This window comes from Acomys russatus, chromosome 22 (assembly GCF_903995435.1).
Source record: "Acomys russatus chromosome 22, mAcoRus1.1, whole genome shotgun sequence".
Taxonomy (NCBI): Eukaryota; Metazoa; Chordata; class Mammalia; order Rodentia; family Muridae; genus Acomys; species Acomys russatus.
This window is the reverse complement of record NC_067158.1, coordinates 52663652-52678039: the sequence shown is the minus strand read 5'-3', so window position 1 is coordinate 52678039 and position 14388 is coordinate 52663652. Positions and strand designations below refer to the sequence as shown.

General features: G+C 48.3%; 1 protein-coding gene across 3 annotated transcripts in view; it reads right to left on the bottom strand.

Annotated features, from left to right (window-relative positions):
• Positions 1-14388, bottom strand: part of Tbc1d1 (TBC1 domain family member 1) — a 195835-nt gene that overhangs the window by 22111 nt on the left and 159336 nt on the right. For all 3 annotated transcript variants that reach the window (XM_051165263.1, XM_051165264.1, XM_051165266.1), the window contains 2 exons: positions 12063-12224; positions 5573-5731 (listed from right to left, as the gene is read on the bottom strand). In XM_051165263.1, coding sequence (XP_051021220.1) covers positions 5573-5731; positions 12063-12224 — 321 coding nt within the window. The remainder of the gene's footprint in view (positions 1-5572; positions 5732-12062; positions 12225-14388) is intronic.

Genomic DNA, 14388 nt, shown 5'->3' with positions numbered 1-14388 from the left:
TCCCCCAGCACCAGGGAGGAGAGAGAGCACACTCAGAAGGCCTCATGGGAGAGCCACCAAGGCAGACCTGGCCCTGTGTGACATATATCCAAGGGCATGCCAGGCCGACATACCTCACTGCTCACTCAGAGCCTGGTGACTCCAGATAAAACATTGCCAGCTGTTTGCTATGTTGGTCTAGACTTTGGGAATAATAAAATCAAAGTCCAGGGCCAAGTCTCTCCTGCAACAAGCCAGGCAGAACAAACCCTACTGTAGCACTGGGTCTGGAAAAGTCTCGCCAGAGAAGGGTAAGGAGAAACTGAGGAGTCCTTGCACACATGCATTGGAATAAGGAGACGTTAGTAAACTACATTTTATAATTTACCATGAGGTAGAGAATCGCAGGCCCTTTCAGTCTCTCCTAAAGGAGACCCTGCCTTCACAGACCAAAAAAGACTGTTAAATAAAACTGTCAAATGGGCACAAGGGAACTCCTGTGGGCTGGGGCGGTGGCTCAGTGGGTAACAGCATTTGCTGCACAAAAGTACAGAAAACCGAGTTCAAACCCCCAGAATCCACATACAGAGCCGGGCGTGGTCATATGCATGTCTGTAATTCCAGCACCCTGGGAGGGTGGAGACAGGAGGGTTGCTGGCCACTAGCCTAGCTCCAGCTTCAGAGAGAGAGGCACTATCTCAAAGGCATGGGGTGGAAAATGACACAGCAAGACACCAGATGTCCCCTTTGGGCTGTGTGTGTGTGTGTGTGTGTGTGTGTGTGTGTGTGTGTGTGTGTGTGTGTGTGTGTGTGTGTGTGTCCTCCCACTGAAGTGTGCTTCCTAATGTGCACAGCACATCCAGCTGCTCAAGGAAACCCTTTGCAATGGCAGCTAATGGCGCTGTTTGAGCTCTTTCCTAAGTGCTTCAGCTTCCAGAAGCATCAGCGTGAACACTGGGACTGCTGAGACTACTCCCGCGGCTCTGCATGTGAACAGCTGTGCCAACCTACCACCCAGGATCTCAGGGTGGCAGCGTAAACCGGATACTGCCAAGTCTTGACACTGAAATCTAAACACCAGACGTCTTTGGAGGTGTTGGGAGGAGATGGTTGCCAAACAGTGGCTGGCAGACGCTGACGGGCAAGAAGAGTGCAGAAGACTTTAGACGCACTGCACTTTACTCGTGTCGTCACTCACGCTTTGTTCTATTGCTGCACAGTTATAGGGCATCTTAGTTTCTGCTGCTGTTGCTGTGATAAAAGTCTCCGACACAAGCAACGTGAGAGAAAGGAGTTACTTTACATCACAGTTGAGCTATGCTCTATCATGGGAGGGAGGTCAAGGCTGCAGGAACTGGGAGCAGCTGGCCACATTATGTCCGAAGACAGAAAAGGGCAGTGAGTGTGTGCACACCAGTGTTTAGGGCATCTTCCGCACCTCATGCTGCCCAGGATCCCCTGCCTTGGAGCGTTCTTGCTCACAGTTTAGACAGAGAGGCCTTCCCAAGATTATCCGCACAGGCCAAGCCCGGGCCGCTCTGGCTCTGAGTGATCATCGATTCTGTCTGTTGACAACTGACACGAAGCATCAGCCAGGGTATATTTAGAACGACCAAACAAAAGCAAGTTCCTGTTGAGATCTTGACACGGTCAGAGGCTCACACTCTTCGGGATAGTCTGTGGGGCTGCTGGTGCAGGAATTTACTAGACTGAAGCTGTGATGTTGGACTGACTTCCACAGGACAGAGTCTGGTCTCAAACTGGACGGACGGGCTAGTGTGGCTACAGGAAAAATTCTAGGCATGCTTCTGTTTTTCAGCAGCAAGGGTTCCCCCTGTTTTATCATACTCCTCAGTTAGCAAGGAAGGCCTAATCATCTTTTATGAATTGTAAAAAAGCACAGAGAAAACTCTTCCTCAGGTGTGAAACCGCTGGTTAAAACACATTTAGAGGGAAGGAAATCCAGGACGGCACCTCACCTGACCCTTCACCAAGTGACTCTTCTGGACATATTCTCCGCTCACAACCAGCACAGCAGGCCAGGCCCATCTGGGTTTCACTGGGGGGAGTCTAAGAAGTTCATCTACAACAATACTGATATCAGAAGTGGTGGCACACCAGGAATGGGCCGAGGCAGGAAAGGACTTGGCCATGGGCACTGAGCTCCTGACTCAGGAAGGAACAGAAAAGCTGCTACAGAGACTCACTGAAACTCCCATGACCCTTGCAGAGGCTGCATGGTACCACAACTTTAAACATGGTAACACGCCTGTGAGGAGCTGAGCCAGAGAGGGGAGGGGCAGCTCCAGCCCCTGCTGTGACTTAATGGGGTCCCTATGTCTCCTGACTGGACACAGTCCCTCCCATCACAGGAGAGGCTACACAGGGTCAGTAGGTAAAGGCAGATGACCGCTAGCCAGCTAGGATGGGTGCCAATGGGGGATGTCTGGGACTCCCAGCAACCCCTAGTAACGGAGCCAGAGAGAGAGAGCAGGAGCCCTAGACAGAAGGCAGGATGGTGGGAGTCCATCTATCCACGCAGGATGGTGACCCACAGAGCAGAGAGGAGAAGGTGCCAACAGACGTAGCAGGAGACAAGAGGGAAGGGCAGGTGGCACCTGCTGAGCCCAGGAGCAGCCTTCTCCTGGCTGGCTGGCTGCAGTCTGTGCTAGGAGAGGCACTAGGACTGAGGAGCTCTGCACAGAGCCTGACAAAGCACTTCCTCCAGCTCTTGGGCCTGTGTATCACACTCCCGTAGTAAACTAGTCACACGGCACACAGTCCACACCAGGCTGTGTAAAGACGGGGCCCAGCCACATCTGAAGTCACAATTTGTAAACTAGAGAACACAACCAGACTCTAAAGTCTACTATTTTTACTCTTTGAAGGAAGAAATCTTGCAAAAAGCTGTTTAAGCAAAAGGCCAATTTCATAAAATAAAGCAAGAGATGGGAAAACAAACCCACAAAAACCCAAAATACTTCCCATGGGTGGTACTTTTTCTTCCAGCCACTCACTATAGGAAAGTCACTTTGAAAGCCATGGACTGTGACGTCACTCTACCCTACACACCTCCTCTGGGCCCAGACCCTGCTACAGACAAAATACACCGCGTGGACTAAACAGCAGCTGATGGTGTGGGGTGAGACCTGTCCTGCCCGAGCTGGAGGCCTCTGTGCCAGGCCTGTGTGATGTCGATGCACAGATAAGCAGGGCCCTGCAGAAGGGTACCCACCCTGACTCCAGCAAACAGGATTGCTGGTTCCCACAGGGACAAATGCTGACACTGGCAGGGCCCCTGGATAAGTCCTAGGAGCCTGGTGGAGGTAACTTAGAGCACGGACAGCTGCAAACAGAGGTTCTGCAAGCCCTTGGGAGGATGTCTGGAGGTCATTCAAAGTAGAGGCCAGGCCAGCAGTGGGCCAGAGGTGAGGAAAGAGAAGGGTCAGATCACAGTGGGGGCTGGGCACAGCTGGCCTTGGGAGAAGAAGGGAGAGGCTGGGGCTGAGCAAGGGTGGAGGATGTGAATCCGGCTGTTTTCTAGGGGAGAGGTCACTGAGCTGAGTGAGGTTCAGATAAACAGTTGTTCCTAAGTAGAGGCGGGGCTGGCGGGGTGGGGTGGGGTGGGGGGTAGGGAGTGGTGCTTGTGGCCAATCTGGACTTCACTCTCTTTCTGCAGAAAGATGATATCACAGCAGTCAGAGGCAGAGGGCTGACCTGTCCCGGAAGAGCAAGGGGATGCGGCTGGAATGGAACAGAATGCAAAACAGGGAGCGAAATCTTTCCCATTTCCTCTCCTCCCCCCATGCTATGGAGGAGCGGGGAAAGCAGGAGAGAGATCCCTCACTCCCCTTCACACTCCTACCCCTGCTTGGTACACATTTCAGCTCACTTCACATAACAGGAACATGCTGCCACTGTTCCTGGGGCTTATCACGTGAGCAAATTCAGCTCCCACCAATGTACAAACAGCCATCTTCAGGGTCCCTGGGCCAGACGGGCTTTGGCTGGAGCTCTGCCATGCCTGTCAGCGTTGCCCTTTGCCTGCCCAGTACTAGCATCTCCTTAGCAACAACGGAGCCTGTGGGGCTTGGAAGTCTTAGGGATGGCAGAATGATGGTGGGTAGGTCCCAGAACCTCTGCTCTGATGACCGTGTGGCCTCAGTTTCCTCACTTCTTACGATCGAGGGTCAGTTTGCCAGGGAAGCTATGGAAGCTGTGAGTGCAGTGCCTCACAGTCAACATGGCAGGAATAGACCTACTGTGTGTCGGGCACTGTCCTTGCAGTTGAGAAGGCTGTGCCCCACGGAGCAGAACTAGGGGTTAGGAGGGACGGACACAGTCCTCATGTACTGCTCATCAGCAAGTTAGTTATAAGAGCTTGAACAAGCCGTATAGCCTCTCTGCACCTATGTGTAGTGCTGTGGAAATTAAACTACGTGGATTGATTAACTTCCTATGACGTTCAACTCAAGGCAGAGTTGAGTATTAGCATTAAATAATGACAGCAGTGATATAACAAATAACAAATAACAATCACCTCAGCGCTGAGTAGCTGGGGAGAACGTGTGGGACGGGAAGGGTGGCCTTGGCATGGGCACCTAAGCCCAGCCCGCAGGTAGAGAAGCTACAGTCAGGGACAGCTCTGAGAGATGACATTTAAGCCAGCACTAGAGAGCAGCCTGAAACCAGCTACGAAAGCTTGAGGTTACTGTGTGCGGCTTGAACCTCTGACTCCTGCCTGACCCAGCTCACCTCCACTGTGGCTGCAGGCAGTGGAAGCACCCACAGAACGGGGTCATTGCAGTGCCCTGAGCAAAGGCAGGCTGCGGGAACAGCCTCAGCACCCAGAACTGGCATTCTGAAAGCAGGACCACATGCTCCACCACAGTGGATGAACACAGCCACGGAGCCGGCTCCATCCCTGCTTAGCTGTGGACAGGCAGAGGCCTCTTCTGTTCAACATGACTATATCCTAAGTCAGCCAGGTCTTCCCCGTGGCAACTGCAGATCTGATACACTGCTTCCTTTTTGTGTTTTAACAGCTATTCCGGGAGGCACTGCCACTTCCCAAGAAGAACTGCAAATACACAGCTTTCTACAACTTTTCTGACATGTTCTGTTTGTACACCACAGTCCAGAGAATGCTTCTGAAACTAAACCACGCTAGTGTGTTTCTCCTGTAACTGATCCAAGCCAATGTGTTTCCCAGCGTGCTCCTTCAGTGGACAGGCACCATGCAAAAAAGAAGACACTTATGATCTCTCAGAGGCCATCGGTGACCACTCTAGGGGTTTTAAACAAAAGTCCTGGCATTCAATTTCAACTGCTGCTGGACAGTGGTGGCGCACGCCTTTAATCCTAGCACTTGGGAGGCAGAGGCAAGTGGCTCTCTGTGAGTTCAAGGTCAGCCTGGTCTATACAGCAAGTCCAGGTCAGTCAAGGCTACACAGAGAAACTCTGACTAGGAAAAACAAAACAAAAAATTTCAACTGCTAACCCCAAGGGCAGATCACTAAATGACCCAGACAGTCTCTCCGACTCCTCAGGGGTGGAGCCTCCGCTCTTGCTTCCAGTGGATGGGCAGACTCACCAAGGTCGATGAGAATGGCGTGCTGCTGGGAGGTCAGCTTCTTCAAGAGCTCTTTGTAGGGCACATCCTTTGGCTGTTGTTTACTGGGAAATGGATGTTTAAGGTGGAACTGCTCTGCTAGAAATTTCCAGATCTCACCCCGGTGATGGCGTGGCACACCTTTAACAGAATGGAAAATGTTAAACCAGACTTTATGCACAGAATTCAGATCATTGATTAAAAAAAAAAAAAAAAAAGAGTTGTGTCTTTTTTCATTGCTGCAAATTCTCTGGGTATGCTTGCCTGTGCAGGGACATGTGAGTATGGCGGGGGAGGCCAGAAGACAACCTCAGGTGCTGTTCCTCAGGAACACCATCCACTTTAGTCAGTCAGAGTCATGGTCACTCAATGGGGTGCACCCCCAAGTAGGCTAGACTGCCCAGTGAGCCCCAGGGATCTGCCTATCTCTGCCTCCCTAGCACTGGGATTACAAGCATGCTCAGCCACTCCCAGCTTTTCACGTGGGTTCTGGAAACCAAACTGAGGTCCTCATGCTTGTAAGGCACACACTTTACTGACTATGCCAATGCCTGGTCTCTAATGAAGGCAACTCTTGCTCCATTACAGGAAGTAACAGAAGATGTGCTGCCTTTCCCTTCCTGACATCCCCCTCTTGGCCTTGGCCTTTTTGCCTTGCACTTTTCAAACGACCCTGAAATGTTCAGGTTAGACCCTGTAAAGGGTGAACCCGTGAGCATGGCAGGATTCCCAACCCGATCGAACCTGAAGCCACCTAACAATGCGCTAAGGAAAATGAAAGAAGGATGACTCAGAGAAGGAAGAGGAACTAAGTGAGGCAGACGCGGGGGAAGGAGAGGTGGCTCTTTGCATTGCAGCAACCAAGATCTCACAGCCTCCCTCATGCAAACCAAACCTTAAAGGAGGACGAAGAGGAAAGACAGCCGACCAGAAGGAAGGTGTCTCAGGTGGGCCAGGGTACCTTGGACAGCTGCTGGGTCTTCTCCAGCCTGTATACCAACTTGGGAGAAGTGTACGGAAGGCATCCCACACTTTAAACGTTTATCTCAGCACTAACGCGAAGAGACTGAGCACAGAACGAATAGCGGGCTTCTGACAGGGTCTGTGTACCTCCTAGCCCCTGCAGCCGCTAAAAGTGGCTTCTGCAGCTGTAGCTAACTAAGTCAGGACTTAACGCCTCCGAGAAGCTCCGCACACCCCTGACTTAATGTTCTCTCTCTCAAGTCCGAAATAAAGCAAGAAAAAGAAAAATCCTAAGAAATACCAAGCCAAAACAAACAAAAAGCACGCGAAAACCCCACGCAGTGTGTTGGTCCACTACTTCTGAGCACGGGCCTGCCCTGGATCCGAATAATGCTCCACTGGAGAAAACTGCTTTCCCATGCCAGCAGCTGCCAATTGTAAACAGCACCTTGGTTAGAGGTGGGACTTCGTGTCCTCTCCCCTTTCCAAACTGGAATTTTGTGTGACTTGAACTTGTGCAGGTCTTGAAACTGTTTTTTTTTTTTTTAAAAGAGAAACTTTGTGTGTGTGTTGTGTGTCGCACATATGTGCCACCATTCTTGGGTGGCAGTCAGAAGACAATTCTCAGGAGCTGCCTCTTTCCTTCCTGCGTTGTCCAGAGACTGAACTCAGCCCACTAGGCCTGCGTACAGTTATCTACACTGAATCGTCTTGCTGGCCAACTTGTGTTGTTTTAGCCACCAAATCTCGAGTTATTTGCTATGGCAGTAATAGGAACCTAACAGATCCTAACAGCCACTGTCTTCCATCAGCTCTTCTTTTCTTCTTCCTGACCATTCCTACTCGGATCTCTCCCTCTCCCTCCCCCCGCCCCCACCAACAGAGCAAATCTGCAATACTTCAACCCCTGACTAAAAGCCAACGGTGACCTAGACCATAGTCAGCATGAGTGATTTATACAGGGGCTTTTTCACCAAATATTTTCTGTCAAACTGGAAATTCTTCCCGAGTTAGGAGATGTCCAATTTCCTCTTAGTACTAAGTCATGCCAGTATCTTGTCAGGGTTTATCCTGGCGAGGAAAAGGCGCTGGCCACGTGACTAGAGAGTACCAGATACTCTCATGGTGCAGGATTAGTTGAATCTGAGATTTAAAGCACGAAGTCATGCGATCAGACCCAGTGCGCTCAGTGTCCTGTGGCGCCCTCCACCATGCGCAGGCATCCTTCCCTCCTAATTCGAGAGGAAACCCAGTCGCAACAGGCCAGCAGACAGGGAACTCTGGCTAGGCAAGAGCCTGTTCACCCAGCTCATGTGCCAATACCTCCCTTACTGATACAAAGGAAAAAAAAAAAAACCCCAAAGACAAACAAACATCCCCAAAAAACCTCTGGCAATGCAAAGGGTATAAAGACAAAAAGCAAAAATCCACCCATAACCAGAGTGGCCATATAGTTCTAAAATTGAAAACAGAAAGCTTCACACAGTAGGGGGAGGAGGAGACCCTGGGCTTGTTTTACCCAAGAGGGGGTCCATGGGCCTGTGCCAAATAACCCAGGAGGCACATATTCACCCACCTATAGCCAGGCATATGCAAATGCACTGTGGGAGTTTCTCTACGTTGAGAAAATGGAAACGCCCACTGTGTAGTTTCCCAGGGATATGCATGGGATAGTCTCCTGGCTGGGTCACTTTGGTTTGGTTTCAGCTACTAAAATATAGCACAGTGAACATTTTTTTTTTTTTTTCTGAGACAGAGTTTCTCTGTATAGCCTTGACTGTCCTGGACTCACTTTGTAGACCAGGCTGGCCTCGAACTCACAGTGATTCACCTGCCTCTGCACCCTGCCCCCCAAGCGAGTGCTGGGATTAAAGGCGTGCACCACCACTGCTCGTGATGCCCAGCTTAAAACTCATTGCAATTTCTATTTCTTTTAAAGATTTGTTTATTATTATGTAGATAGTGCTCTGCCTGCATGTAGCCCTGCAGGCCAGAAGAGGGCATCAGATCTCATTATAGATGGTTGTGAGCCACCATGTGGTTGATGGGAATTGAACTCAGGACCTCTGGAAGAGCAGTCAGTGCTCCTAACCACTGAGCCATCTCTCCAGCCCCCACTGTGAACATTGTTATTGTAGCAATCTGTGGCTGTTAATTCTGGAATAGGCTTGTGGGAACTGCGGCGCTGGGTGGAAGGTAAGTGGAGTCGCATCTGACCATGCTGTGGATTGTTTACATGGCCACTTCAAAGTAACATCCTGAGAAAGACAGCGACTTGCTTCTAGGACTCAGTACCTTGCAATCTTTCAAGAAGAAATCTGATGCACAGTCAACTTTGAATTACTTGCTGGGCGTGGTGGCACATGCCTTTAATCCCAGCACTCGGGAGGCAGAGGCAGGAGGATCACTGTGAGTTTGAGGCCAGCCTGGTCTATAAAGCGAATCTAGGACAGCCAAGGCTACATTGAGAAACCCTGTGTCCAAAAACAAAACAAAACAAAAAACCCAAAAATCTTCTAATTACTTAATATTCCACAGAATTCTTTCTTTTCCCAAGTCGACTCCTTAATCCTGCTACTCCCATCTCATATCAACTTGGAAATATTTCTAAGTCCCTATTAGGAGGAAAAGCCTCATCACTAACACAAGGACTGTCCTCTCTCTCACAGTCTCTGAGGTGACAGCCTCTGCTTGAAAGGTTGACGTCATGGTTTTGGTTTAATATCGTTTAAAAACTCTGGGACTCAGATGAGCAGTGGCCATTTGTTTGAAGTTGCTAAACTGTCACGTGTTGAAACTGGATGAAAGAGCCTCTGCCGTTTTTTGGACAAGTCAGAGAGCTCAAAATGAATTCTAGATCAGCTCAGGCTTACCCTAGTCTATGAAGTGTCCCTCCCTCCCCACCTCCAGCCCATAGGGTCTAGGTACCTGCAGTCTATCAACCCCTCACTGCACACAACAGGAAACAAAAAGCCAGGTGCCAGGCCTCTGAGGAGCACAAACATTTGGAGCAGCTGCCAGGGAGCAGGCGACTGCTTCTGAGGTGCCAGTTCAGAACGTCATCTAGTTTACTGTGAAGAGGAAAGGTGGGTGCACTCACCTCTGCTTTCTAAGTTTTCAAAATACCTATCTGTAACTGCCTAGTGTAAAGGTCATGCTGCAGCAGCCATGATGGGTCAAAACTCACCAGAAGAGCAAGGCAGTGCAAGAACAACTTGGGCCAGCCAGGAGGCCGAAATGCAGAAAGGTGAAGACACCAATCCACGGCTGTACTGGAAGTTGCTGCCTGTGTAGAATGTGCCTCCAGCCCCATCCCACATACACTGAGGCTTGAGTGAAGCATGCGGACCAGAGACAGCTTGGCATGTGACGAGGATTCCTGCAGGCTGAGGGCCAGAGGCCACTGTCACCCAAGTAATCTTGAGGACTAAAACCCATGCTGTCATAGCTCAGGAAAATATTTCTTTTCTTTACTTATTTATTTGCATGAGTTTGTTGAATGTGGGGGTGGGGTAGGGTGCACACATGTGCATATAATGGCCCAAGTTTGACATCAAGTGTTTTCCTCAATAGCTGCTCTCTACTTTATTTTTATTTTTTTGGTTTTTTGAGACAGGGTTTCTCTGTGTAGCCTTGGCTGTCTTGGACTAACTTTGTGGACCAGGCTTCCATTTTATTTTTTGAGTCAGGGCTCTCATTGAACCTGGAGGTCCCATTAGCCTAGCCAGCCAGCCTTAGGGACTCCTGTCGCTGCCTCTTGAGTGCTGGACTTATGGGTAGATACCACAGCTGTCCAAGGTTTACATGGTTCTGGGAGTGTAAACTCAGGTCCTCATGTTTGCACACACAGTGCTGTACCCACTGAGGTATCTCCCTAACATAGCAGAAGGTTTTTAATTATGCCTAAAAGGGCTGGAGTGACAGTTCCGTGGTTAAAGAGACGACTGGCCACTCTTTCAGAGAACTTGAGTTTGATTCTTTAGTATCCACGTGGTGGTTCACAACTGTTAATAACTCCAGTTCAAGGGGATCTGACACCTTCTTCTTACCTTTTCGGGCACCAAACATGCAAATGGTATATAGACAAACATGTGGGCCAAAAAACCCATATGCATAAAAAATAAAAATAAATGAATCTTTATTTTTCAAAGAAGATTGTGGTAAAATCACTGTTCAGTTCTTTTAAGCCTCTTGGCAATGAATAACCCACGCAGGCTGCTTGCTCTGGACAACGATGATATGTATCTGCACCCCTCATTCAGAACCAGGCTACACAGGGGTCAGTCACATGAAAAGCAGATTGCTGTCAGGAGGCTCCCACTCCCACTTCAAGAGAAGTTGTTTTTGCTTTACTTCAATACCAAAATTCACCTAAACTAAGCTCTAAAATGTAGTTTTCCATTCTTTAAGAACTTCCAATCCAAAGCAAATTCATACCCACAGACAACACTGAAAGGCACCCAAACTCTGCACCTTCTAACCCTTCCCCCAGGACAGCAGATGCACGTGCCACGCCCCGGGGTCATCTGCTCTTCACTGTCACACCTTGCACAGGTGCAAACCAAGGCTCAGCAGCTAAGAGGCCCTGGGTTTGATTTCCATATCAAGTAACTGACAACCACCCTTATCTGCCTCCAGGGACCCAATGCCTCTGTCTGTGGCCACTTGCACTCACAAGTACACACACAATCAAAAGTGAAATACCCCAGATGTGCTGGTGCACACCTTTAATCCCAGCACTCAGGCGGCAGAGGCAGGTGGATAGCTGTGAGTTCGAGGCCAGCCTCATCTATAAAGTGAGTCTAGGACAGCCAAGGCTACACAGAGAACCCCTGTCTCAAAAAACCAAAGAGAAAAAGAAAAAAACAAAAACATCTTTTTAGAAAAAAAAAAAAAAATCACTGGGGCTCACTTAATGAGGTGGAGTCTTTGCTTCAGATTATACAACAAAATGCTTACCTAGACTGGGGCCCAAACCAGCCCACCTGCTGGGAAGGTGAGCTGAGCAGTCTGTTGTTTCCCCGAGGATACCCAACTGGCAAGAAACCACACACCAGTCCTTTGTTTGTTGTTGGTTTTTTTTTTTCCGAGACAGTGTTCTCTGTGTAGCCTTGACTGTCCTGGACTCACTCTGTAGACCAGGCTGGCCTCGAACTCACAGCGATTCACCTGCCTCTGCCTCCCGAGTGCTAGGATTAGAGGCGTGCGCCACCATGCCCGGCTAGCACACCATTCCTTTTTAAGATTCCAATTTGGCGCGTCACATCATTATTTCGTTCACAGGCCTTGGGCTTCCCTGTCAACACACTGGTCCCTGGTTTTCTGGGCATTTTAATGAAGGTAATTAAAATCATGAAATGTGATGGAACCATGTTAATCAGTTAGACATTTGGAAATACAGAGAGAAAAGATGAAAATTAGATTTGCAAATATCTTTACTCCACCCTTCTAGCCTTCTGGTCACTACGGAGGGTGAGGCTGGCTAGACAGCCACTGACAGAGAGCTCACCTTGCCCAACAGCTGAGTGCATCTTTTCCATGTCAAATTTAGTTTTGGATCTCCCGGGAGTGTTGAGCAGCTTTTCCCACACTGCAGTTACTTCTTTAAGACAAGGAGTGATTTCTTCATAGTCAAGCTTCAGGCGTTTGTTCAGCAAATCACTCTCAGAGGCTGGAAGAGACGAGGGAGGGCAGCTGAGCAGAAGCCCCAAGGTGGCAACCTGGAGTGACCCCACCTGGCCCCTGCTCACTTTTTTCAAGATTGAAATAGTTTACAATAGAAAATGGGGGAATGAAAGAACCCGGTCCTCCCTTAAGGAGCCCCGCTAAGGGCAAAGTATGTACATTTCTAGAGAGTCCAGCTTGAACCAAGGACAGACAGCAATATCAGATCACTTTGTGTGGCAGGGACAAGAGAAACCTTGAAGAGTCCAGCTTGTCCCCAAAACAACTAGATTTGTGTTTAAAGATAACAAAGAGTCCAGGGGCTGGAGAGATGGCTCAGTGGTTAAGAAAGCTGCCTCCTCTTGCAGAGGTCCTGAGTTCAATTCCCAGCAACCACATGGTGGCTCACAACCATCCATAATGTGATCTGATGCCCTCTTTGGCAAATAAAGCACTCATATACAAATAAAGTAAAAAAATAAAATAAAATAAAGAGTCCAGCTTGACTCAAGGATAGCTAGCTTATGTTTAGAGCCCAGCTTGACTCAAAGACAGCCAGTTTGTGTTACAGATTGTATTTAAAATTTTCCACTATCCCAAAATTGTACTTACCCCTCCCCAACTAAGAAAGTCCCAAAGTCTATTAACCAATCAAGTTTCTCTGCTAAGTTCTGCTTCTGTAAATGGTATAAAAAGACCATGCTTGTGCTCTTCAGGGTCTGCAGCTCGAAAGAACTTGGCAGACCCCATAGCGTCAGCTCAATAAATTTCTGTGGGTTCCAAGGACTGAACTCAAGACCATAAAGCTTGTGTGGCAAGTGTCTTTGCTTGTTGAATTATCCCACAAGCCTATGAAATAGTTTTATTTATATTTATTTTGTTTAATCTTTATTATAATTTTCTTATGTATATTGATATATGCAACATATTTATTTTCTATTTTTTATTGCAAATAGATTATTTTCATATAATATATTCTGATTATAGTTACCCCTCCACCAATGTCTCTGTGATCCTTTCCACTTTCTCCCATCTGAATTCACCCCCTTTCTGCCTCCCACTAGAAAACAAATAGGCATCTAAATAATAATAATAATGATAATAATAATAATATAAAAAAGATAACTTGGAATAGGACAAAACAAACAGAAGAAAAAGCCAAAGAAACAAATATAGATACAGACACACATGTTTACATACATAGGAATCCCATAAAAACACAAAACTGGAAGCTATTATATATATATACACAAAGGACAAGGTGAAAAATTAAAAATAAAGTAAATAAATAAATGCCCTGACTAAACAAAGAAGCTTCCTTCTACACTAGCTGGGAACAAACATAGAGGTCCACAGCCAATGTACAAAAAGTGAGAGAACTTTGAACACTGAGTTCTGAACAGTAGGTCTCCATCAAATCCCTCCCCAGGGCTCAGGGCACCGTACGGAAGAGGAGGCAGAAGGACTGTGGCGGTGGGGGACACCAAGGAAGCAACACCTTTAAACATATCAGGACAGATAGATGCACATATGAACTCATAGAGACTGTGGCAGCATGTCTACAGGGGTCTGTGCCACATGGGTCCCAGTGCTGAGAGGACAAGTGGACAAAAGCCCCTATCCCTAACCCAGAAGCTATCTCTAATTGATAACCACTGGCAAAAGAAAAACTAGTTTTCTCCAGTGAAGTCTGACTGGGGATACAAACCACTCCTACAGGCAGGTCCCATGCCCAGCGGATGGCTGGCTGGCTGGCTGGCTGGATGATGGATGGATGGATAGATGATGGATGGATGATGGATGGATGGATGGGTGATGGACAGATGGATGGTCAACACATGTCACATCACATGTTTTCAGATGCCCATTTTTACAATTATCAAGTGTACACAAGAAAACAGTGGAAGATGACGCAGGAGAAAGCTTAATATTGACCTGTTAACAACACCCTAACAGAACAACATGCTCTCAGCTTCCACGCTCTCGGCAGTGCACACTGGCGTCATTTCTAAGCAGCACCAGCCCATCAAAAAGTTTTAATCCTTCAGTTGACTTCTTTCTGATCAAGGACAGCACCCATGTTGACTCTTAACCACCGTACACTTCATCAGTCTCTCCTTCCTCGGCAGCAGGAGCTGGATTCCCTGTCCCTGTCCGAGCATGAGAGGGTG